The 23,846-nt window shown below is 35.5% G+C and overlaps 1 protein-coding gene across 3 annotated transcripts; it reads right to left on the reverse strand.

Annotated features, from left to right (window-relative positions):
- Window positions 1–14,466: 14,466 nt before the first annotated feature.
- On the reverse strand, window positions 14,467–15,903 carry LOC131638173 (uncharacterized). Of its 3 annotated transcripts, none has more exons than XM_058908720.1 (6): window positions 15,377–15,903; window positions 15,197–15,285; window positions 15,048–15,126; window positions 14,857–14,922; window positions 14,669–14,752; window positions 14,467–14,589 (listed from the first exon to the last, which is right to left on the reverse strand). In XM_058908720.1, the coding sequence occupies exons 2-6, from the start codon at window positions 15,235–15,237 to the stop codon at window positions 14,551–14,553; spliced, it is 309 nt and encodes a 102-aa protein (XP_058764703.1). In that variant the 5' UTR covers window positions 15,238–15,285; window positions 15,377–15,903; the 3' UTR covers window positions 14,467–14,550. The 3 variants fall into 3 exon arrangements, with proteins under 3 accessions (XP_058764703.1, XP_058764702.1, XP_058764701.1); XM_058908719.1 differs by having other exon boundaries at window positions 14,472–14,752; window positions 15,377–15,506; window positions 15,601–15,903; XM_058908718.1 differs by having other exon boundaries at window positions 14,472–14,752.
- Window positions 15,904–23,846: the final 7,943 nt, after the last annotated feature.

Raw genomic sequence — 23,846 nt, forward strand, 5'->3', positions numbered from 1 at the left:
AATACGAACCCACACATTATAGTGACCAATTTTCATCAGTTATCATGATTCTAACACAACAACAATACAATGCAACTATCATCCATCAATTATAACAAACCAATTGCATCATATTCATCAAATTGGGCATGTCAGTGTCAGAATCTCATAAACCCTAACATCCTAAATAGAGGTTCAACGCTTAATCTATTCTACAATCATCAAAACTATAATACTATTTAATAAAGAATAGTCACCCCTTACCTTAATTCACGGTTGAATTCTATTTCTCTTCACGTTCTCTCTACATATTCCTCCATGTTCTTCGTGTCCTAGCTCTCTCCCTCTGGCTCTTCTCAAAACTTTGATCGTACAGAATGATTCCCTCTTTCCTCCTATCTCTTTTTACCCCTAGGACCCCTAATATGGTATTCTACGCTCTCGTAGTTACCGAATACTTTAAACTTAGATCCGTAAGACAACACCTCGGAACATTCAACATAAACATACATATTCGTGTTCATTCATCAATGCACGAATACAAAGATGATAAATGCAAATCATAGAGACCGACTCACGACTCTATGCAAATGAAATGCGGTATTGACTCAATCATCTCAAGCTCACTCAGGAACTTATTAGAACCATCGTTCGTTACTTAATGCAACTCACCGTCGAGCATACGATGTTCACCCATTGCTCACACCCCACACGGGCACACAATATTTATGGATTGCTCACACCTCACATAGGCACACAATTCGATTTCTCACACCCCACATGGGCATACAATCATTGTAATCATCGTTCACACCCCACATGGGCACACAATATTACGACGGATTCTCATTAGAATCACACAACACAAAGAATGCACATCATGATGCTTCACATGCAAAATGACTCAAGACACTCTTGAAATGCATACATAGTCATAATATATATTCATGCATTCATCTCATACTATCACATACAATCCACATACATTCACACCAATTACGCCAAACTGCATTTACCTTTAATTTAGACAATGCATTTATTTGCCAAAAGGCCACAATTCACAATGGATTCCACAATCTAGGATTCACTCCATAAGGCTACCCACAACACATCGTATAACAACACACATAATTCATTAAAAACAACTATTGACAAATCAAATAATACACAAGCGCCCGGCTTGACTTCAACCAATTCAACGTACATACTATACTAGTTGTCATGACACATCTATCCATCAATTGTGATTCTGTCTACTATCAACAATAGATTAAGGGTGATCAGTTCCTCAATTTGCCAATAGACATCCGGTAACCATAACAGTGGCATAAATAATCATTACCCAACGACAATAGCGTACTTCAACTTGTGCCCAAAGTCCGTAAGCATGATGTTCCGCCAATTCTCTAAGGCCTACCAACGTCCTCTTAGTTTCCTAAATTCCAACCTCGCCAGTGATACAAAAACATTCAAAATCCAATACACATTCTTATACACGCTTGTAGCACCACACAATTATCAATTAAACATCCTTCTAACATCGGGAATTGCTACTACATCAAGTACAATCCGATTCGGTTCGCTCCAATTGCAACTTTCATCCAAGTTAAGAATTTCAACAATGCTAACCAACCAATCGTCTTTCTTTTATTCTCAGAACCTTTAGAATCCACCTAGTTTCACACTTGGCCTCATTCAGTTCACAACTCAACATTATTATCGCGATCTCTCTTGAATTCGTTCTCCTCTCAACATTACCATCTCATAACATCGTCACTATAATCATTCTCATTCTACATAAATTGCATCTTTATGCATTTTTCGTTACCGTCACATTCCTACAAATACCAATGTTTCATCAATATTTTACATTCTTCTTCACCTTTTAAACTTTTAGCAAGAATCACCCAACTTCAAACACAATTTTTTTTTCCAATACAGACCTCCCAAGCAAAAGATTATATTCCAAAATGAAGGGAAATTTGTGTAGATTCCAGAACATCAAGAACCGCTCAAATCTGAGTTACGAGTAAAAAGTTATCATCCTTGCAATGGGACTGCTTCAGAATTCCCGTATGCAGAATTTTCCAAAAAGCAAGCATCAGACCCAATATTAAAACGCACTTTTCTCCCTCTTCATAAACTTCCTAATTACAAATCATATATGAAAACTGTAGGGAATTTTGTAAGCTTTCCAAAAAGTCCAGAATCGCTTCAATCTGAATCACAAGTAAAAAGTTATGCCCCTTTTACTGAAAGCTGCTCCATAATTGCAAAAATCAGAATTTTGAGATTGATGAACATAAGTTCCATCTCTCTCGCTTGCTTCCAAGATCTACCAATATCCTTTCTTTTCATCCAACTACGAAAATCACCCGACTATAATCCAACTATACTCAAGACATACCATCTACAAAATTAATCCACCAACTATCATTTCCGTTGGAATAATTCCTCATTCTCAATCAATTCACCGTCCATAATCTATGCACATCTCAAACTCGAATGATACGAATTCATGAGTCCATAATCTCTCCGGTTCGCAACAACATCGCTTCAATAATGTTTGCACTCTTACCATTAACATCACCTTGAACCAACTTCTACATACTAACAACATGTCCGAGAGACAAACCTTTCAATTATTTCTTCCATTCGTTCAACTCTGACACTAACATCTCATGCAGTACCAACAAACAAGTTGATAACACGATTTTATATCATATATTTAGCCTGAAATCCATAAATATTTATAGCATTTTCCGTTAATTATATTGTTTTATTATGATATTATGCGAGTATTTGCTTTGTTTCAGGTTTTACACTCTTATTGAGACTATTTGTGAAAAGGGGAAGAAATGGAGCTAAAATGACTACTATTTGTGCCTAAAAGATGAAAAGGGGTGCTGAAGTAAAAAAGGGGTGCAAAAGGAGACCCAAAAGCCCAAAGAGAGAGACCAGCCCACGAAGGAGATGGAAAGACCTAAAGAGCACGTGGAGACGCCCGTCTCCAACGTCTCTCTTTGCCACGTCACGATGAGGAGACGTCCGTCTCCAACTCCCCCTATATTTTCTCCACTTGAGACGCACGTCTCAAGTCATTTGCTGAGTCTCCCTAAAGAAGTGGAGACGTGCGTCTCCGAGTTCCCAGCCCAGAAGTCCTGCATTCACGGAATCCAACTGCAAAAGCTCGCTTATAAATAGAGGCTGCTATTTCACTCCAAAGTGTCCGATTTTCTGCTAACGAAGTGCTGCCGAAATTACTCCTCGACCATTATTTTCTTTCCCGCTTTCAATTAAACCGTTTATTTTTCTCACAGCAATTTCCACATCGGAGATTGTTGTGAACCTTTTATAAATCTAGCCTTACGTTAGATTTATCCTTTTATTCCTTGTTTTAAATTTTTGCCCGTTTATTTCTGAAGAACGATCCAGCCAACCTGTGGTGGAAGTTCGATACTTCAAAATTCAATTCAATTCAGATTTATTTTATTTCAGGTTTATCATTTACCGCTTTATTTATTATTGTTATTGCATGATATATTGTATGCCATTTAACATGCCTTTTATTATAAACCAAATTGATTTATGCATGTTTAACCGTATTAATATGTCTGGCTAATTAACTAAGATATCGGTATGTAAAGTAAGTTAACTGTGGGATCCAAAGTAAATTGGCTTAATTATATTTTATTAAATTTCACTTGTTTTTGGTTTGTATGTCTAATTTAATTAGTAAGTCTTAAAACCAATAGAGCGAAAGTTTGAGGGGTTAAGACGGTCAAAGGTTAAAATCAATAGAGCGAAAGTTTGAGATCTTTAACTGGATAGTAGACATAGGACATTAGTTTTAAGGATGACGAAAGCATATTAAAACTAATTAGAACTTATTTATTTTCAAAAAATGTTTTTACACCCGCGCGGGATGGCGAAAGCGTACGTTAGGGATATTAGCATGCTCCGAGTCAACAGAGCGAAAGTTTGAGATTATGAGATTTAAATAGATAATGACTTCATAAAACAAGCATTTTATTAATTACGTTGCTTCCAAAAAGCTTTTCTAAAATCTAATGGGATGGCGAAAGCGTACATTACGAGTTAGGACAGTAGTCTAAATCAACAGAGCGAAAGTTTGAGAAGAGGACTTTTAATCAACTGAATTAATAAAGATTTTTAATCAAATAATACGTTAGCAAATGGACCTTTGGATCACCTAAAGTTAAACGAAATACATACTGATATCTATTATTATATTTCTTAGAATTCATAATCACTTTCCCTTAGAAACAATTAAAAATATTAGTAGCCTTAGCTTTACATAGTAACCTTAGATAACGGTAGATCGATTCATAGTCCCCGTGGATTTGATATCTTTTAAAACTACACGATACGACTGTGCACTTGCATTCATCAGATTAATAGACACGAAAGTCACGATCACAAGTCTAGTTCTAAGAACAAGTGTAACCGCAACTTCACCTCTTTCCAACATTATCCTGTCACAATTAAATATGTTACAGCTGCTGCAACCATTTTTATAACAAATTTCATCTCGTTAGCTTTCTGAAGCTTCAAACGGAACTCAAATTGGATGTCCAGAACTCCAGTTATGAAGTTTCGAAGTTTCATAACGATTCAACAATTTTCCTGCATTTTGCTTACGGAAATTCTGCTCCAAAACTCATCCTCTTCAAATCAATCTTATTCTTAACATCCCCTTATCATATCTATTCGCTTCCAATCTTCTTATAACTTGAAAAATACATTTCATCACCGAAGTTCGATTTCTGAAACATCACGACAGCAACCCTCCTTGCAAACTTGCAACTGAATCTCTTTCGAGAAGCAAGGCTTCTCCCCCACTTCGCTCAAACCAACTCCTACAACAAAACAAACAAGAACCGACAGTGATTCACTCACATGTCACGTACCAAGGGATAATACGCCGACAATATTCAACTGTCGCGCAACTCAACTGACTCGACACTTGGCCAGACGAACCGACCTGCTCTGATACCACTATTGTAACACCCTTCTAATTTCCCCACATAAATTATAAAGAAAATAGAGTTTAACATGAATAAAAGGGCGTCACAATTCATTTAAATAAAATTCTACATTCATGGTCATTCTCCACTGAGAAACAACATTTGATTGGAATAAAATTCATGTTTGTCACAGCGGAAATTAAAAAAACTTTGGATAATTGTTAAAACCACATAAAATACTATTCATAAGGTCACATGCCTTAGTTTCAAAAGAAATAATTATCCAAACAATCAAAATGAAATAATAGAGCATAAAAAACTCTCAATCAAGCGTTCCCCAGTGTTAAAAGTCTCAGAGCATGACACCAACACCTATTTATTAAAACTAAAGACATGACTTTACAAGCCATCCTCACCAATCGCTTAAGCCGCTACTTCAATTTAAAATCATCAAAGTAAGGGTGATACTACATCATAAATTAAATAGCATTATAAATAGTCAGATATAGAATTCATAAGCAATTATCCACCCTACCAATCACAATCATTAATCAACACACGATATTATAACATTGGAACACTTCCATTCATGTTATAATGATTCATACACCTAATGCAATGCAGCTATATGCATGTGGTACCAAGCATGGGTTTCACCCATCTCACCGATCCACCATCATCAAGGATACGACTACTTCTTTCACTAATTCCACACAATAGGAATTAGCTATCACTGATCCCTCTCTATCTGGATACAGTCAACATAGGATTCATAAATGCATGCACCATCTATCACATGTTAATCACCACTTTAAATCATATGATCATTATCAACATAATTTAATTCACCATACGGTGCAAACAACAATAGAACCTCTCACAATCGTGTACCAATTACAATAAATCAACCTAACAGCAACAAGGCATTTACATCATCATTCATCAAAACACATGATAGAAACATTTACCATGAATAACATCCATCTGCATCATCATTCATCAAAACACATGATAACCATATTTACCACGAACAACATCCATTTGCATACCAAGCAGAAGCAATCACATTATAACAACACACATCATTGCATATATTCAATTATGCAAACAACAAATCATTGCACCTCATCAATTATGCAATACAAGAATAAACCACATTTGGAGACAACGATACTTTTCAAAATAAAATCAAGTTATTGTTGTTTTCTTTATTTCATACGGTAGAGTATTCAATTTAAGGAACAACGTCCAAAACGGCGTCTAAAACGGACTGACGGTTTGAAAGTTAGGAGCTTTTAAAGTTAAGTGGAATTTAAGAAAATCTGTGGAACCCTGTTCCTCCCCATCTGGGAACCGGTTCCTGCTAAACAAAATCACCTCGTTTCGGGTTTTACTATGGGAACCCGGTTCCTCCCACCTGGGAACCGGTTCCAGACGCTGCTGTAGCAGAAAACTCCAATTTTATGACTTTTCTTCATTCCTACTTTCACCATCAACACCAAATACGAACCCACACATTATAGTGACCAATTTTCATCAGTTTTCATGATTCTAACACAATAACAATGCAATGCAACTATCATCCATCAATTATAACAAACCAATTGCATCATATTCATCAAATTGGGCATGTCAGTGTCAGAATCTCATAAACTCTAACATCCTAAATAAAGGTTCAACTCTTAATCTATTCTACCATCATCAAAACTATAATACTATTTAATAAAGAATAGTCACCCCTTACCTTAATTCATGATTGGACTCTATTTCTCTTCGCGTTCTCTCTACGTATTCCTCCATGTTCTCCGTGCCCTAGCTCTCTCCCTCTGCCTCTTCTCAAAACTTTGATCGTACAGAATGATTCCCTCTTTCCTCCTTTCTCTTTTTACCCCTAGGACCCCTAATATGGTCTTCCCATATTGCCCTCACTCACTCTTCACAAATGACCACTCTTACCTTTAATATCTCTAGCACTGATATTATGATAAATATTTTTTTTTTAAATAGTGAAGAATATTAATAGCGTTTTTCAGAAAGCGATATCTTAGTGTATAATATTAATAGCATTTTTCAGAAAGCGCTATCTAAATGTACAATATTAATAGCGTTTTTCAGAAAGTGCTATCTTACTGAGATTTAATAATAGCGTTTTTTTACCAAGTGCTATCAAAATCACATTGTTTGTATTTTATAATAGCGTCCGACCATAAAGTGCTATTATAAATATGTTTTTTCCTTTTTAATAGCACCTTTTTTAAAAGTGCTATTAAATTAGGCGCTACAAAATATAAATTTTGGCGTAGTGATTCTATTAGTCACGTTTGCAAAAAAACTATAAAGATTTACCTCAGACTTAACAATGTCTGAACACTGCCATTTTTACCTATGCTTGCCACAAGATGACAAACATAACCTTCACAGACTCTACTTACTCATATCCGAAAGAAGGACATGAGAACAAACAAACAAGGACACGAAATGTAAAGTGAAGAAAAAAGAACCAAAAAAACTCTCTAAATACCTGAGCAATCAAAATAACGTACCTAGACCGTAACAAATGTTTTGGTCAGAAACGCTATTTCAACAACAAAAAAATGTATCAGGTACGTTTTATGCACCGGCTAGAAGAAGTAAGTTCATCAGAGTTGATTTTTCTTGGAAATGACATTTTTCAAAACATGCCCAGAAGTCAGAACACGTGATACACACCATTAATACACGTTTTAGATAAAACATTTAAGAATAATCCCTGCTGGTCTTCAAGGATAAAACATGTCTTGAGATATGTCCTAACTTCAAGTTCGACATTGTCCTACATCTTAAGTAGATTATGTTAGTGCTTTTATTGGCTGATTGGCATCTATGTTTGGTTAAAACATAATAGCAGAAAAACATAATAAATCTTGCAAGTTTATAAAGATCAAAACAGGTACAAGCAAGATGTTAGATGGAATGTCATAACATCAACTCATGACATCGCGCCTGCAGAACTGGAAGGAAGATTTAGTTTGTACTTAACAGATACAGAATATTCTATGTGAATATTATGTAATCCTATGTGGCGCATATTTAAAGGTCAAAAGAATAATTGAAGAATCAGATCAGAAGATTGAAGATTCAGGAAGAATCAGATCAGAAGATTGAAGATTCAGCAGTTTCTAATTTAGGAAACTCATGATTAAAAGACCTTATTTGTAGCAGAATATTTTCAGCATATTTGTAACAGCAAAAGTGCTGCGATTTGTAAGCCCAAGTCCAATTGGGATCAGGTTATAAATAGGAAACTTTGTAACCTAGTTTAGCAAGCTAACCGGCATTTAGAAAGATGTAACCATTAGGGTTAGCCGTGTAGGTGAACCTCCCGGATTGTGGGTAGGTCACTGATTTGTCCCTCTCGAAACCTGTAGGTTAGAGAAGTTATTGTCCTCACTCGAAATCTGTAGGTAAGAGTTGAGTATTGTAAGCTTGATTGAAGCTGTGAAGCAGATCAAGTATGTGTTCATTGTTAATTGTGTAAATAGCTGTTGCAGGGTTGTAACAGTTAGGTATCACCAGGGAGTGAGCATAGGTTTTATTATCTTGGATGGAGTTCTGAGATAGAGATTGCATTGGGTAGTGACTAGGTAAACCAGAGGTTGTTTATCTGTAAACCAGAGGTTATTTATATAAAATAGTACTACTGATAGTGGAATCTTCTTCCTGGCTTGGTAGCCCCCAGAGTATGTTAGTTAGAACCGAACTGGGTTAACAATTAACTTTGTTATTTATCTTCTGCATTATTTGTTCAGTTATGAATGTTATGACTTTGTCTATAACATCAGGTTCATAAGTGTTAGCTGTTCCTATACAGAACCATGTAAAATCATAATCTGGTTATGTATGCTGAACATGTGTGATCCCAGGTCTCATTGACTCTTTCCTAAGAGTAACTAAATAATGAGGGATCCTTGTATTCTGCTGGTGCTACATTAATAACAGATCAGATGTCTTGACATCAGGATTGACATCCGAGTCTGTCATACCAGAATTTTCATATTAGTCTTTAAAAGACTCTTCCATAAGTTTAGAAGCATTAGTGAACTGTCTTTGCTGGTCTTCAACCCTCAGGTTCTGCATAAAAAAATAAATTCTCCCAGACACCACATAATCTCCCAAAGTCCAACTTGAGAGACTTGAGACCAAATGATTAAATCAATCACCTTCATATGATTCAACCATTTATGCTCTATCAAGCATACTAAAATGTCACGACATGTTTGTCTGACATTTTATTTCTTTGACTATATTACTATAGCCTCCATCCATATACAGGTCCATTGTCCCTCCTGTTATGGACTTCAATGCTTCAGTTGAAGATGAACCTTGAAGCACAGGATGAAGTAACAAAGGGACTTCACCTTCCCATAGTGTAGGATATACACTATTACATACTCTTGGTTGGATATACAAGCCGAGTATGACTTCGTACTGCAAAATTCATCCTAAATTTTGCAGATCCAGAACTACCAGCTCCTTGAGAGAGATTTCAAGTATCATGAGTTGTCCACATAAGCAAGGACACACTTTTCTTGGAACTTTTCACATATTTCAAACCAAATTCTATTAGCTTCCTTTTTGCACAAGTTTCATACTGCCAATTTCTGTCGCTTGTAGAAAAGAAACTAACTCCTTGAAAAGCAAGTTGATCAGATCCCCTATTTGATGTTGAAATCCTAGCAACTTCTGGATAAAATTGCTGGAGGGAGTATTGCCTTTCCATACACCCTTGTGGATAGGGCCAGAAGCTCCATATATTGCTCCTATCATATTCAGAAACACCACTTCTGAATATAGTGATAAACTTGTCAACAACCAGTAATCATGATGTTCCAACATCATTTTAGACATCAGGTGTCACACACCACCACTGAGAGAAATAAACACTCAATAGTCAGTAGCCTTTTTGATTAAGCTACTCAGCCACATGAAGAGAAAAATAAATTCTCCATACTTTTTCTGAACCTTGAGAGTTTGGACTGCAGAATTGCATAACTTTTCAGTTAACCACTTCGTCTCCTGTCAAAGCATTCACCATCGGTCTCATTCAAAACCTCCTTCACGGATTTTCTTCTACGTACCTGTAGTTCAGGATGTTTATTTTCCATGACAAAAGTCATGACAACCTCCTTCATCACAAATAACTCCAGAATTGGTCAGTGGCTTGACCTTGTGCTTCATTCTGGACAAAATGGGCTTACTTTGCTGAAGAGGTATATACCTTAAATGATGTCTTAACATCATATCCGACATCTACCTTTTACACACATATTCAACAACTATGGTTTATGAAGGAACCACCATAATAATCTATGTATAACTCCTGCTGGGGATACAATGAGGTTCTTTAGCAACTGATTATCCTTCATGACCAGACATCATGCAGTGACATACATGATACACACCTCAGGAACATATGTAAGACCTCCTGTCTGATATTGAGGTGTAAGGAGCCAATCTTCTGCACCTAAATAGGAGATTCCCTCTAACAGGTATCTGGAGCAGAAAATAACAAGCAAGTGGTAAAGTCAACACTATACCATAACCATCTCTGCTTTTTCAAGACTCATTAATGCACTTCAGACCTTAGTGCATCACCAACTGTTCCAATATGTGAAGACACCACATAGTTAGACTCTGAACTTGAGAAGGGCCTCCCTTGAGTATTCATACCTTGCTCTTGATGTGGTATGTTCAGCTCCCATTCCTTAAGTTAATACTGAAGAATCAGTCCAATAGATTGGATGATACTTCCAAAGTGCAGATACTTATCAACCACTGAGCTTAGGTTGATTTCCTTTCATTATCCATCCTTGGATAACTGGTGCCTTAAGTCCTTTTCTCTAAATTTTTGATTCCTTTGGTCAGAAGAACCAAACAGATGTCAGAGATAATGTTTTTGACATTTGTATAGACTTTATACAAGAAGAACTTTGTTGAGATGTCCTTCAAATACAATAGCACGCTAAGCTTCTGCACTCCTACTTCATTGGATCAGAAATAAACCAACCTAAGAAGTATCCCATATGTTGCTTGTGTCCTGGTCAAAATATTCATCTAAGACAAGTTTCTAGCATTGAAACTTCTTAGATCAAGATGCCTTCTCTTCTAGATCAGGAGTAGGTTCCAAACATATGTGATCAATACACATTTGTTCAGCTCCCAAAGCATATGTTGTGCAATCTCTTTAACCAGCAAAATTCTTCATAATTTGCTAATATGATGTCTCAATATTTTATAGAACGTCATTCAAGAACTGCACCAAGAAACCCTTCAACAAAGACATGTGGTTGGCCTTCCAGAGAAGAGAGCAAAAATAAATTGCTTTCTTCTGATCTCCTATCAATGAACTTATTGAAAATTCCTTTATGAGTGGACATGGGACAAACCTCAATTATCTTTGGCTACTTTAATAAGTTAATCGACACAATCCTCCATGTATCACACCATAGGATACATCATCAAAGGATACACCAGAAGTTTTCCATCAGATGCAGCGGAATAATCAAAAAACTCCTCAACCAAGCTTCGGGCACAACACGAGTCTCTACTTTCCTGACAGCTTCAAGACAAGGTCACCACACACCTTGTTACGAAAAGTCCATCCTCCACTTCTAGGGACCATTCTTAAACATATGACTGACCAAGTCCATACAACTTTTCAGCAAAACTATCTTTCTTGCTCATGAACCAGGAAGTATCTTCCCAGGATCTCATCCAGAGGTAGAACAGGATGCCTGCTCTGATACCAATTGAAATTCTGGTAAGACAGACTCAGATGTCCTATAAGGATGTTGAGACATCAGATTTGACATTAATAACACAGGCAAGAAAATAACAGTACTGAAAATTATCAAGCTAATCTAGTCCACCTGCCAAGGTGATTTCGCCTTATCAACAAGGTCTTAATCCATAATCTCAAGATTATTACAATGCACAAGTTAACAAAAAATAACTAAAAATAAAATCTCTAAGACACACTAATCTTATACTTCTCAAGAAATCTAACTAACCGGTCTCTTGAGGAACAAAAATCTACAGTTTGAAATAAAATTTGTTTACAAAGAAATGCTTCTACACAAGCTGAATGAAAACAATATTTTCAGAACAATGACAAAGGTAAGAGAGCATATAAATATTCTTTCAAGAGTTAATTAGTAGCTTCTTTCATTTGTCTTCAAGCCTTATATATAGCCAATATAATAATATATATGTTGGAGGGCTTTTCTGGAAACTCCAGAAAGATTGGCGGCTTGAACGTAGTGCGGGGCAAGATCGTACGACGCGTCCGTCCTTTCATGGTAGTGGAGCGAAACATTTGGTTCGTACCACTTACTATGTACTACGTAACATTATCTTCCATTCTTCTTGAACTTTAGAGGCTTCTGAGATCATGAGTTAGAAGAAAAAAAATAAGCCTTGGGTCTTCAAAACTTCAAGTTTTCAGAATCTTCAGAATTGCGTCTTCAAAGCCTTCAACACTTGGTCTTCAGTACCCTTTGTCTTTAGAAAAGTAAATCTTCAGAACTTCAAGTCTTCAGACTCTTCAGAAATGCATCTTCTTAAACCGTGTATCAGAGTCTAAGCTTCAGAGTCCTTATGAAGTGGTTTGCTACTATTGACCAGAACTCGTGTAGCGCAGAAGCGGAACTTGACATCTTTCGATCTCTTGGCCACGCCTTTCATCAGATTCAGAACCTATTTGTTAAAGGCTCACAACAATAAAAATTATAGTACCAAAATTGTTCATACAAACATACTCATTGTTATCTGTCATACCCCAATTTTTGACCTAAGATACCACCTCATATCATTTGCATATGCATCATTTGCATCTCTAACAAACTGCATAGCTTGTGTTTGTTACTTGTGACTCAGCAGGATTTGATCAGGAAATCACTCATCAGTACAAGTAACAATCAATTAGGGTGCTTTCCCTTCATCTCAAATGAATCATCTTCATCAACAATCAACATTTGGTCCTCAGAGATTCATTTCAACAAGCTCAAAGGCTCTGAACCAACCAGATTAGGGTTTTGACTGAAGATAGCATACTCCTGACTTTTGCTCAGGATTTGACCTAATGACTTGGGACATGACCTCAAAACCCCAAGTACATCATTTTGACCTAATCCATTGGCTCAGAACATCTCCTACACAAGGATTGATCAACAGTGAAATTTCAAATCATCAGATTAGGGTTTTGAACTATCAGGGACTAAAATCAGGGATCACATTTGGGAAACCCTAAAAATCCCCAGGAAGTCACTCAAAGGTTTCAATCATCCTCAAATAAAGTGCGCCATTTCCATTTGTGTGATTCAAGAGTTTTGATTGAAATCTATTTCAAGATTTTGGCCTATGGATTCGTCATGGTAAAGAAAATTGTTTCTTATGGATTATTTGGAAGATGATACAAGTTTGAAACAATTCAGGAAAAATTGCAAGAAATATCTTTTAGTCTATTTGTTGAAAGATTATTTTCAAGTATGGTTCTAAGACCATGAATTCAAGAATTTCAAGTTCAATATTATTTCAAAGATCCATGATGGCAAGAACATGTTTCAAGGCCTAAAATTCAAAGGATTTCCTATTATTTTCTATTCAAAAGGAATTGAATTTCTAAGTTCAAGTTCATTCAAGAAAATTCAAAACTTCATTACTTCAAGGATATTCTACCAATTCCTTTCAAAAAGGGTTCATTCAAATTTTCAACATTCAAAAGGAATTCAAATTCAATTCAAGATCATTCAAGAATAGTAACTTCATTCAAGCTCTAACAAGAAATTCAAGCATTCACAAATGATTTTTTTTACATGGAATAAATGAATTACAAATGAAGGGACTTTATTTAAAATTCAAGAATTACAAAGTTTCATTCATACAAAGTTGGAATTACAAGAAAAAAGAAAAATAAAACTTCAAAGACATTCTTGAATTCTTCAATCTTCAAAGTCTTCATTCTTCAAGTTCAAGATTCTTCATTCTTTCTTCAAGAGTTCTCATGTGACATGAAAAAGAAAACAAAAGAGGGGTGAAATTAGCAAAAGTCAAAGAATGTCAAAGAGAGATTTTTATGTCATAAAATTCTACAACTTAGAGATATCATAAAATGACATAAAAATTTACCCACATGGCTTATTTGTCACAAGGATAATGACATAAGGAATATATTCTTATTCTTATTCTTATTCTTATTCTTACAATGATGAAGAATATATTCTTATTCTTATTCTCATTCTTGAGATGACTATAACCTCCCAATCAAGCTTCTTAATTCCTAACATATCCCTAAGTTTTTCCTATAAATAGAAGTGTTTTCTTCCAAGTTAATGACACCAAAGCTACTATACTACTAGCTTTCTCACTTCTTCCTCTTCTCTTATAGTTTTCATGTTTCTTTGTGAGAAGGAGAAATTCTTCAAATCAAAGAAAACTACTTGAAAAATAAGAGTTTCTAGTTACATAGTTTCTTGAAGGGGAGTGAAGAAGAAATTCTTCATACCTTGGTGGAGAGTTCCAACTTGAAGTCCATCTTCAAGTCTCCCTAATATCCAAAGAGGTGGTGGCCATCTTCATCAAAAGCCTACAACAAGCAAGGTTGTTAGAGAAATTGTTAGTAACAATTTAAGATTGTTAGTAACAATAGAGGAGTCAACACATACCTCAACGATAATCCGGAGAAACTCTCCTCGCCGTAGGTAAGTCAATTTCACTCTTAATCTCAATATTGTTATGAACATGTTTCTCTGTTAAAACAAAATTTCCAGAAAAAAGAGAAAGCATATGTTATTATGTCAAGCAAATTGTGTCATGGAGAACGAAACTGAGTAAAGCACACTTGGGTCTCTACCTCTGTTTGTGAAAGAAACCGAGTTATACGGTAAGCTCTTCTCGTCGAGGTAAGATCCCATGGCCACTGAAAAAAATCATAGGTGCTGTAAGTGAAAACAAAAGCAGAGGCAAAGACAAAACTTGCGGTTCATTTTAAGACAGCATCAACAACAATGATTCACAGAAAGCAGTAGCAATCAAAGAACATACCTTCAACACAAAATCCGGCAAACACCTCCTTGCCGCAAGTAAGTAGCTTCCACTTTCACACTCAATTTTTGCTGTTGTTCTGAAAATCAAAAGTAGAGAGAGTATGATTCACTGTTGCTACCGAAATTACAAACAAATTGAGGTGATACCTGGAATTTCCTCTGATTCTCTTCCTATGGCCGAAAATCATTCACCTCCATCGTGAGAAACCAAAAGCGTGAGCTGTTGTTGTTGTGCACTGCGAGCCAATTCGAAATAGAAAGAGAGGGATGTCACTGACTTATCATTAAAAAGAACAAAAAAAAATGAAATTTAAGAAGGAAACTTACCTGGAATTTCACGTCCCCTGCTGTTCTTCCGTGTGAGAATCATTGAAATCGAGTGTTTGTTTCTGTTGAGAGATTAAAGTACCCTTGCAGTGTGAACTTCTTCAAGCTCCTCCATGGCCGCTGGAAGTTACTGTTATTGTTAAAATTAAGAGAGCAATCACAACTGTTGTTACTGTTATCACGAAAGAAAGAAAACAGATAGCAATCGAGAGCGAGAACCCAACAAAAACTGTTGTTGTTCGCAACAGAGAGAACTCGCGATAGAAAGAAAAAAACCGCTAGCAGAGAGCAAACGAGAGTGAAACCGAGAGAGCGTGGGAGCTGCCATTGTTGTTGCTCCGAGAGAAAAGTTGTTGTTCGGAGAGTGAGCACCGAGAGCGGATCGGAGAGAGCGAGAGAAATTGAGGAAGAGGTTTGAGTTTGTTTTTTTTCACGAATCAATGGAGTGGAAGAGATGATTCTGTTGTTGTTGTTTGTTCACAAACCAGAAAAAACTCGTGAAAAATACGAAAGGAAGAAAGAGGCGCTGCTGGCCCTCTTGTGTTGATTTAGGGTTTCACTAACCCATCTCTTGTTTACTAGAGTTTGGGCGGATCCGGGTCATCCTGACCCGACCCGGTCCGGCCCAGCTTCTTTTTTTTTTTAATTATTTTCAGTTTTCAGCAATTGGGCTCACCTCCCATCTGATTTCAGCACCCCTGGCCCATCACTAGTTTTTTTTATAATTATCTCTTTAATTTTATATTTTCATAAAAAGACTTAATGTTTTAATTAGATATAGGATTTTAATTTCTTTTCTAATCCTTATTTAAAAACTCCAAAAATATATTAGATACATATTTTTATTTATGTTTCTAATTATTTTCTTCTTCTCATAAAAAACAACAAAAAATATATTAGATGCATATTTTAGTTTATGTTTTCTAATTATTTTCTCTTTTCATAAAAAAATCACAAAAATATCTTGTTTTAGAATTAATTTTCTTTTGAATTTAATATTTTCATGTTATCTTGTGTAGTTAATCATTTAAATTTCTATTTGATTATTATTGCACATCACTTGAATTTTCTCACTTCATCCAAGACTTCGAGATTATTTCTCTGTTGTCTTTTGGATTTGTCTGTTTTGTTTGGTCTCCCATTTGTTGTAGAATTCCTTAAACAATTACTGGATGATCATGGAATGCTGAAAGCTGTGAACTTATTCGACATTCTTTTCTGCTGGTGAGGATGCTTAACATTTGTTGAATTCCTAATTTATTCCAAGCATACCACTTGAGGATCACGGTAACACCTCAAACTCAGAAATCCAATTTTCTCATTCTTCGAGGTAAGCCTAAAACTCAATCAACTGTTTTCACAACAGTAATCAATTCACTTTCAAATCATGCAACTCATTTTCAAAACGAAGTGGGGCCTCTCGAATATTAGAAAGTATAAGACCCACTCCTTTTTTCCTTTTATACAAGTTTTTCTTTATATAGAAAACTCTTTCAAAAAAACTTTCAAACAGTTTTTCAAACAACGCGTCTGTAAATAAACAATCAACCATGTTTTGTAAATAAAACATGGGCCTCCACGTAGGTATAAGTCCAAAGCCCTTTTGTACATACCCATTCCTGTACATGAAATTAGGTATTTCATTGTACACATTTTTGTACATATCTTGATCTGTTTTTAACTTTGAATAACAAACCAAAAATGAAGGTTTCTTTAAATCTTCCCAAAAATACCATGGGCCTCCATGTAGGTATAAGTCCCAAGCCCTTTTGTGAATACCTGTTTACATAGCTTTGAATAAATTCAAGTGGGTCTTTCCCCGAGTATAAGTCTCGAGCCCCCGTGTATACAAATGGATCATGCTTACATGTATATTTCCTTCATAAACTCCATTATATACACACACTTTGTCATATATATATATAATTATTCATAACTTGTTCATGTTTGTTCATGTTTGTTCATACTTGTTCATGTTTGTTCATATGTGTGATATGTGTGCTTGTTCAACTTAGTACAACACTAGGTTCCCCATAGCCTCTTATTGGGCTTCGTGCAAAGAATCTCCACTAGTTTAGGTTAGGACATAGAGTATGGTTTCCCGGTGAAATCGCTCTAAGAGCTCAGACCAACTACACCATGCCTCCCCTTGGGCTTTGTACAAACGAGTGACCCTCCCATAGCCTCCTCTTGGGCTTACAATGCAAGGACCCTGGATTGTCCCTCCCATAGCCTCCTCTTAGGCTTACAATGCAAGGACCCTCGGATAGCCTCCTCTTGGGCTTCGTACAAGGACCCACGGGCTTCTTATAAGCATCCCCAATATCCAAATCAAATACCCTAGGAGATTAGACATTTATCATCTCTATGATAGGAGTATCTCTTCTATATCATCACAAACAATCAATCAATCAATTTATCAAACTTTTTTGCCACAAGGCTGGCTAATCAATCAAACTTCTTTTCGCCACAAGGCTGGCTAATCAATCAAACCGTTTTGCCACCATACTGGCTGATTAATCAAAGTTTTTGTCACAAGGCTGACTTCATTGAAACTTTTGCCACAAGGCTGGCTGATTAATCAAAACTTTTTGTCACAAGGCTGACTTCATTGAAAGTTTTTGCCACAAGGCTGGTTAAACAACAAAAACATCTTTATCATTCTAAGCACCATAAGCGGCATGGCCCAGGGCTTATAATGAAAAGATTTTCAAACAAAAAACAAACAGATGTATGTGATGATATAGATTAGATACATCGAACATTTAGATGACATTTGTCTCTTATCCTTTGCTTCCACTAGCATAAGTGGGAACTACGATTGCTCTGACTTTCTCAACATCCCTTTGAGAATACGTAGGCACAAGGTCGATCCTTGGCGAGCAAAATAAAACAAAAAAAACCATTCAAACCTTAGCACCCGTAGACCCCGAGCTACAGATGCTCTGATTCCCTCTAAGGGATATGTATGCAGAGGATCGCGATGATCTTTGCGAGCATAATCAAACAAACACCTTAGGTCCCACCTATTTCACAAGAACCTCTCAATAATATGGAATGAAAAACAAAGCAAAGAAACCTATAGAGTACTATAGATACGTTGGGTGCTAATACCTTCCCTTCGTATAACCAACCCTCTTACCCAAGATCTCTCCCCCCACTTTTAGGTTATTGCAGCTTTTTTCCTTTTCCTACTTTGGAAACAATAAAAAGTTTGGTCGGTACAAAAGAAAAATCATTTTTTGAGCACTCGAGCCCAAAGAAGGCATCAGGTGTCTCATCCCGAAAAAAGACAACGATTTTTCCCCGCGACATTATCATTAAAACTCAGAGATATATTGCAGAACGAAATCTTGTTCTAACAATCTCCCCCTTTATTATTATGACAAAACTATGTACTTTGATGATATCATTTTGTACATAATCAGGTAAAGTTTCAGAAAAGAAAGGTAAGGAATACTTATCCTTTAAATATGAGAAGTCATGTTTTCTTTTTCATCTGACATTAATTGTCTTGGATATCTTTTGAGTACTCTGCAATAACTCAATCGTTCCCTTGTTGAATATTTAAATCCGTCATCCTTCAAAGTCTCTTCTCCATTTTTAGACTTTATTCTCTCTTTTACTTCCTGTCTAACTTTTCCTTCTTATAGCTGTTAAAACATTTCACGGAGATGAAAATTTTCTTGAAGTCATCTGTGAGAAACGCCCTAGTATTGTGAATGATGACAATCTCATCAGCATTTGTTTAGAAAATCAGGTTTGGTCAGGATATACTGCAATACTTCGAGGTTCCATCTATCCTAACATTGTGAAGACCTTTTGGCTTTACGCATCTGTTAGCAGTGATGGCAGTCGTATTACTTCATGTATATATGGTATTCCTTTTATGATCTCTCAATCCTCTATTGTTGAAGCTATTGGGTGTCCATCTGAACTTGATTCGTATGATCATAGAAGCTTTAATCATATGGCTATCACTGTTGTTCTAAATTACTTCAGTACCTTCAGGCGTGCATTACACAATCCAGATAATCTAAAACCTCTAGCTAGAATATTGTTTCGGTTCATTCTAGCAAACCTTCATCCTATAAAAGAATGTCTCAATGTTTTATCCTCAAGGGATAAGTTTCTTATTTTCTGCCTTAAAAAATGCATTCCAGTCAATCTGCCAGCCATTATCTTCAATCATCTGAAAGAATCCATCCTGGCTTCCAGAAATTCTCAAGAGTCTTTCATCCCTTATGGACGTGTCCTATCCGCTTTATTTGAAGAACCTGAGGTTATCATAATTCTTTGACGAAAAGAATTCACAAGTGGAAATGTTTTGCTTGATGAAAGTTGTGATGTCTTTAAAGTATAGTTTGTATCTTTGTATTTTTTTTGTTTGTTTGTACTCCCTTTCATCATCAATGAAGCTTTATCTATCGTTCTTGACCTTTAGTCTCAGTTCTTGCTTCCTATGTTTTATGTTTCTCACACATAATTAACTTTTTATTATGACAAAAAGGGGGAGTGATATCTGAAATCAAAATTTTGATGATTATAATCAAATTCCTGAAATGAAATTGCTCACATTTTCTAACCTCACATAAAACTTTTGTTTCTATTAGAAATGATTTTGTTTTTCAGGATATCATGAACTCTTATTGTAATCAGGCTCTAAAAAGTGATTAACAACAAATATGTTGGAATCAGATTCTAAGAAGATGTTATTCATAATCAGGCTCTGAGTCTCTTCAAAGGTATTATTCAAACAACCAGGCCCTGAATTCATTATCCAAATTTAAACAACCAGGCTGTGAAAGAATTTTATTCAGGCATTGAATTTCTAAGATTGGAAATCAGGCTCTGAAAATGAAATTGGAAAGTAGGCTCTGGAAATGAAAGATCTCACTTATCAAGACTCTAAAAGATTTTAATATTTGATATATTGGAACCAGGGGGAGTTACCCAGAACGATTCATAATCAGGATATTTAATCTTTATTAAATCTCATATTCAGGGGGAGTTTCGCCTACAGAGGATAAGTATTCCTTACCTTATATTCTGAAATTTGTTTCTCTGATTATTTACAAAATTGTGTCATCAAAATACATAGTTTTGTCATCATCAAAAAGGGGAGATTGTTATATATATATATATATATATATATATATATATATATATATATATATATATATATATATATATATATATATATATATATATATATGAGTTTTGATGATAACAATAAGTATGTTTGCATGAACAATTTTGGTACTCTAATGTTTGTTGCTTTGGGCTTTTAACAAACAAGTTCTGAATCTGATGAAAGGCGTGGCCAACACATCAAAAGATACCAAGTTCCGCATCTACGCTACACAAGTTCTGATGAACAGTAAAAAAAATACTTTAGAAGCCTCTGAAGTTATCACTCTGATATGAAGTCTGAAGAAACCAATATGAAGACCAAGTGTTGAAAGACTCTGAAGACGCGGTTCTGAAGACTCTGAAGACTTAAAGCTTTAAAGATTCATGTTTCTGAAGACAAAGGGTACTGAAGACCAAGTGTTGTAGACTCTGAAGACGTGGCTCTGAAGACTCTAAAGACTTGAAGTTATGAAGAGCCAAAAGCTTATTTTCTTTCTTCCAACTCATGTTGTCAGCCTCTAAAGTTCAACAAGAATAGAAGATAACGTTATGTAGTACGAGGTACAAGGTACAGACGAATGTTTCGTTCCATTACTGTGAAAGGACGGATGTTGCGTACTATCTTGTCTCCCACTATGTTCAAGCCGCCAAACTTCTGGAAATTCCACAATTGTTCTCCAACGGATATATCATTATATTGGCTATATAAAGGCTTGAAGACTCAAAGAGGAAGCTGCTAATTCACGATCATATCCATTCTTGAAAGACTGTTCATAGCTTCATTCTCTTAAGTCCAGAATCTGAAATATCGTTTACATTCAGCTTGTGTAGAAGCATTTATTTGTTAACAAACTCTTATTCAAACTCTTATTTGATTGTTCCTCAAGAGACCTGTTGTTCAGTATTCTTGTGAAGTTTAGGACTAGTGTGTCTTAAAGGGTGTTAGTCACTTGCGAGTAGCTTGTGCATTGTATTGTTAGTCACTTGTGGGTAGCTTGTGCAGTGTTAATCATCAGCAGTTATCCCATGTAATTGTAATCAGTCTAGTTATAGTGGATTAAGACATCGATTGAGAAAGGCGAAATCACCTGGGTGGGTGGACTAGACTAGCTTGAGGGTTTTTCAAGTGAACTAGTATAAACATACTTTGTTCTTTCCTTCTGGCACTTTATAGTTATTATCAAGAATGAAGAGTTTGTTATTTAAAGAGGGGAGTTGTTTTTTATCAAAGTTTTGTTTGTTAAAAACCCTATTCAAACCCCCCCTTTCTAGTGTTTTTCACACCTTGAACAACATCTACACAGTATTCTACTTAAAGGTGCGTCGAATATTTTTGACATTGTTGTTGTTAAGTTTCATTTTCAATGTTGCATTTGAAGACAAAATCATCCAAACTTCCGCTGTAAAATCTCGATCTAGAAATGTATGTGGTTGTGATGGTCGTATGGTTTCGTACCAATGCAAGAAGGGATAAAATAAAGGAAGGCTAATTTGGAAATGTCCATTTTGGAGGAATGATGAAACCTGTAATTTGTTCATACGGGATGACGATATGTTAGAAAAATAGGGAAATGAAGATGAGAGTATGATGAAGTAAGCGTTGGAAGCTTTAGGATATTTGAAGGTTATGTATGAAGATTCAAAAAACAAGAACAAGAAATTGAAGAAAAAACTGAAATCAGAGAGATTTTAAGAAAATTTGAAGATGTTATGTTTTGTTATCTCCTTTATGTTTAATATTTACTTTGTTATGAAATGTAATAGTTGAAGATGTTATAAATGTTTAGGGTTTAGGCTTTGAATTGCATTGTTCATGTTGAAACTGCAGATGCAGTGAACATGATAGGAATGCAACTAACAGGAGGTTTCTTACAAGTAAGTTCATTGCAAACTGTTGAATTTTCAGTTACAATTATCGTTGAAGTTGTTTGTTAGTATATTAGTTTATAATTTAAGCTGATAGTTTAAGTTGTTAGTTTAAGTTGATAGCTTATGATAAAACCCTAAAATTAAGAAGAAAGATTAAAATTTTATTACATAAACTTTCATTACAGAAGGCCTTAATAATCAAATCTAAATTCTCTAGAAGACAGGAAGTTTGACCAATCATATGCTGCCTCATCCTCAGCATCTGAGTCGAAGAAAATCATTTTCCTTCTCAACATTTTTCTTCTTCTTCTTCTTCTTCTTCTTCTTCTTCTTCTTCTTCTCCTTACCCTGAGAGCGCTCCGGGTTCTTTCCTCATCTTGATTAGGAGGATAGTTTTGCAGCACAACAACCTCTACAACAACAACATCTTGATTCTGGGGATGGTTTCACAGCACAACACCCTCTACAGCAACAACATCCTCATTCTTGGTAGCTTAAGCAGGAGAACTCATTTTGATTCCTTTGGATGAAGTTTTTTTTTTGTGTTATGGTTATTCTGCTTTTATATTGTTCCTTTTGATTCTTCATCTTCTTCTCTTGAAAGTTTAAAAACCAAAAGATATGCGCATAGTTTGCTCATTAGTGGTTCTTGTATTCTATACACTTTCTCTTCTCTTGGAAGCTGGAAAGATCATTTGCCTACCTCGAGCTGTTCAAATTTATTCTTCCATTCTTAAATATTTATTCTATGTATATTTTGATATAATTAATGGAATTGTGTACTTAATACAACTAATTTTGATATCAATTAAAAAACGGCGTATTAGTGATTCTGATATGATACTATTGACATTTTTTCATGAACAATATATATCACAGCGGTTATTAGGCTTAACTTTTGTTATAAGAGGCGCACTTATCAGTTTTTTTACAACGGTCACAGGACTGTGATTGAAAGTACTGCATAAACAATAACACACTACATAACAACGTCTGGGCTTGTGTGATTATATATCTATTCCAATCATTGTTAAATGCCTTTTTCGTAGTAGTGCAAATTTATCTCGAAATATTTTTTCGTTTCTAGCTTTTCACAATATACCCATATTCCGGCAAACCAAATTACCCTGAAACGCTTAATTCTCACCCTTCCATAGCCATGAGTTCAGAGAATTTGAAGTAGTTGTCCAGTACTGAATTATGAAGGACATAACTAATATGCAACCATTTTAACACCTGTTGCCAAACTTTAGTTGTTTTGCAATCGAAAAAATGTGTTGTATACTTTCTTCCTTTCCCAAACGCAAAAATTCTCTAATTCGTGCACAATGTTTCTTTTGATTAAAATGTCTAAAGTTGGGATTTTGATTGGTGTTTGTTGTTTCCCTGGAGGCTTCACGTGGCTTTGTATGATTCCTTTGGTTGTTACAAATAGTATTGATTTCCGGAAACAAATACATATGGAAGA

Source organism: Vicia villosa, unplaced genomic scaffold (assembly GCF_029867415.1).
Source record: "Vicia villosa cultivar HV-30 ecotype Madison, WI unplaced genomic scaffold, Vvil1.0 ctg.002202F_1_1, whole genome shotgun sequence".
Taxonomy (NCBI): Eukaryota; Viridiplantae; Streptophyta; class Magnoliopsida; order Fabales; family Fabaceae; genus Vicia; species Vicia villosa.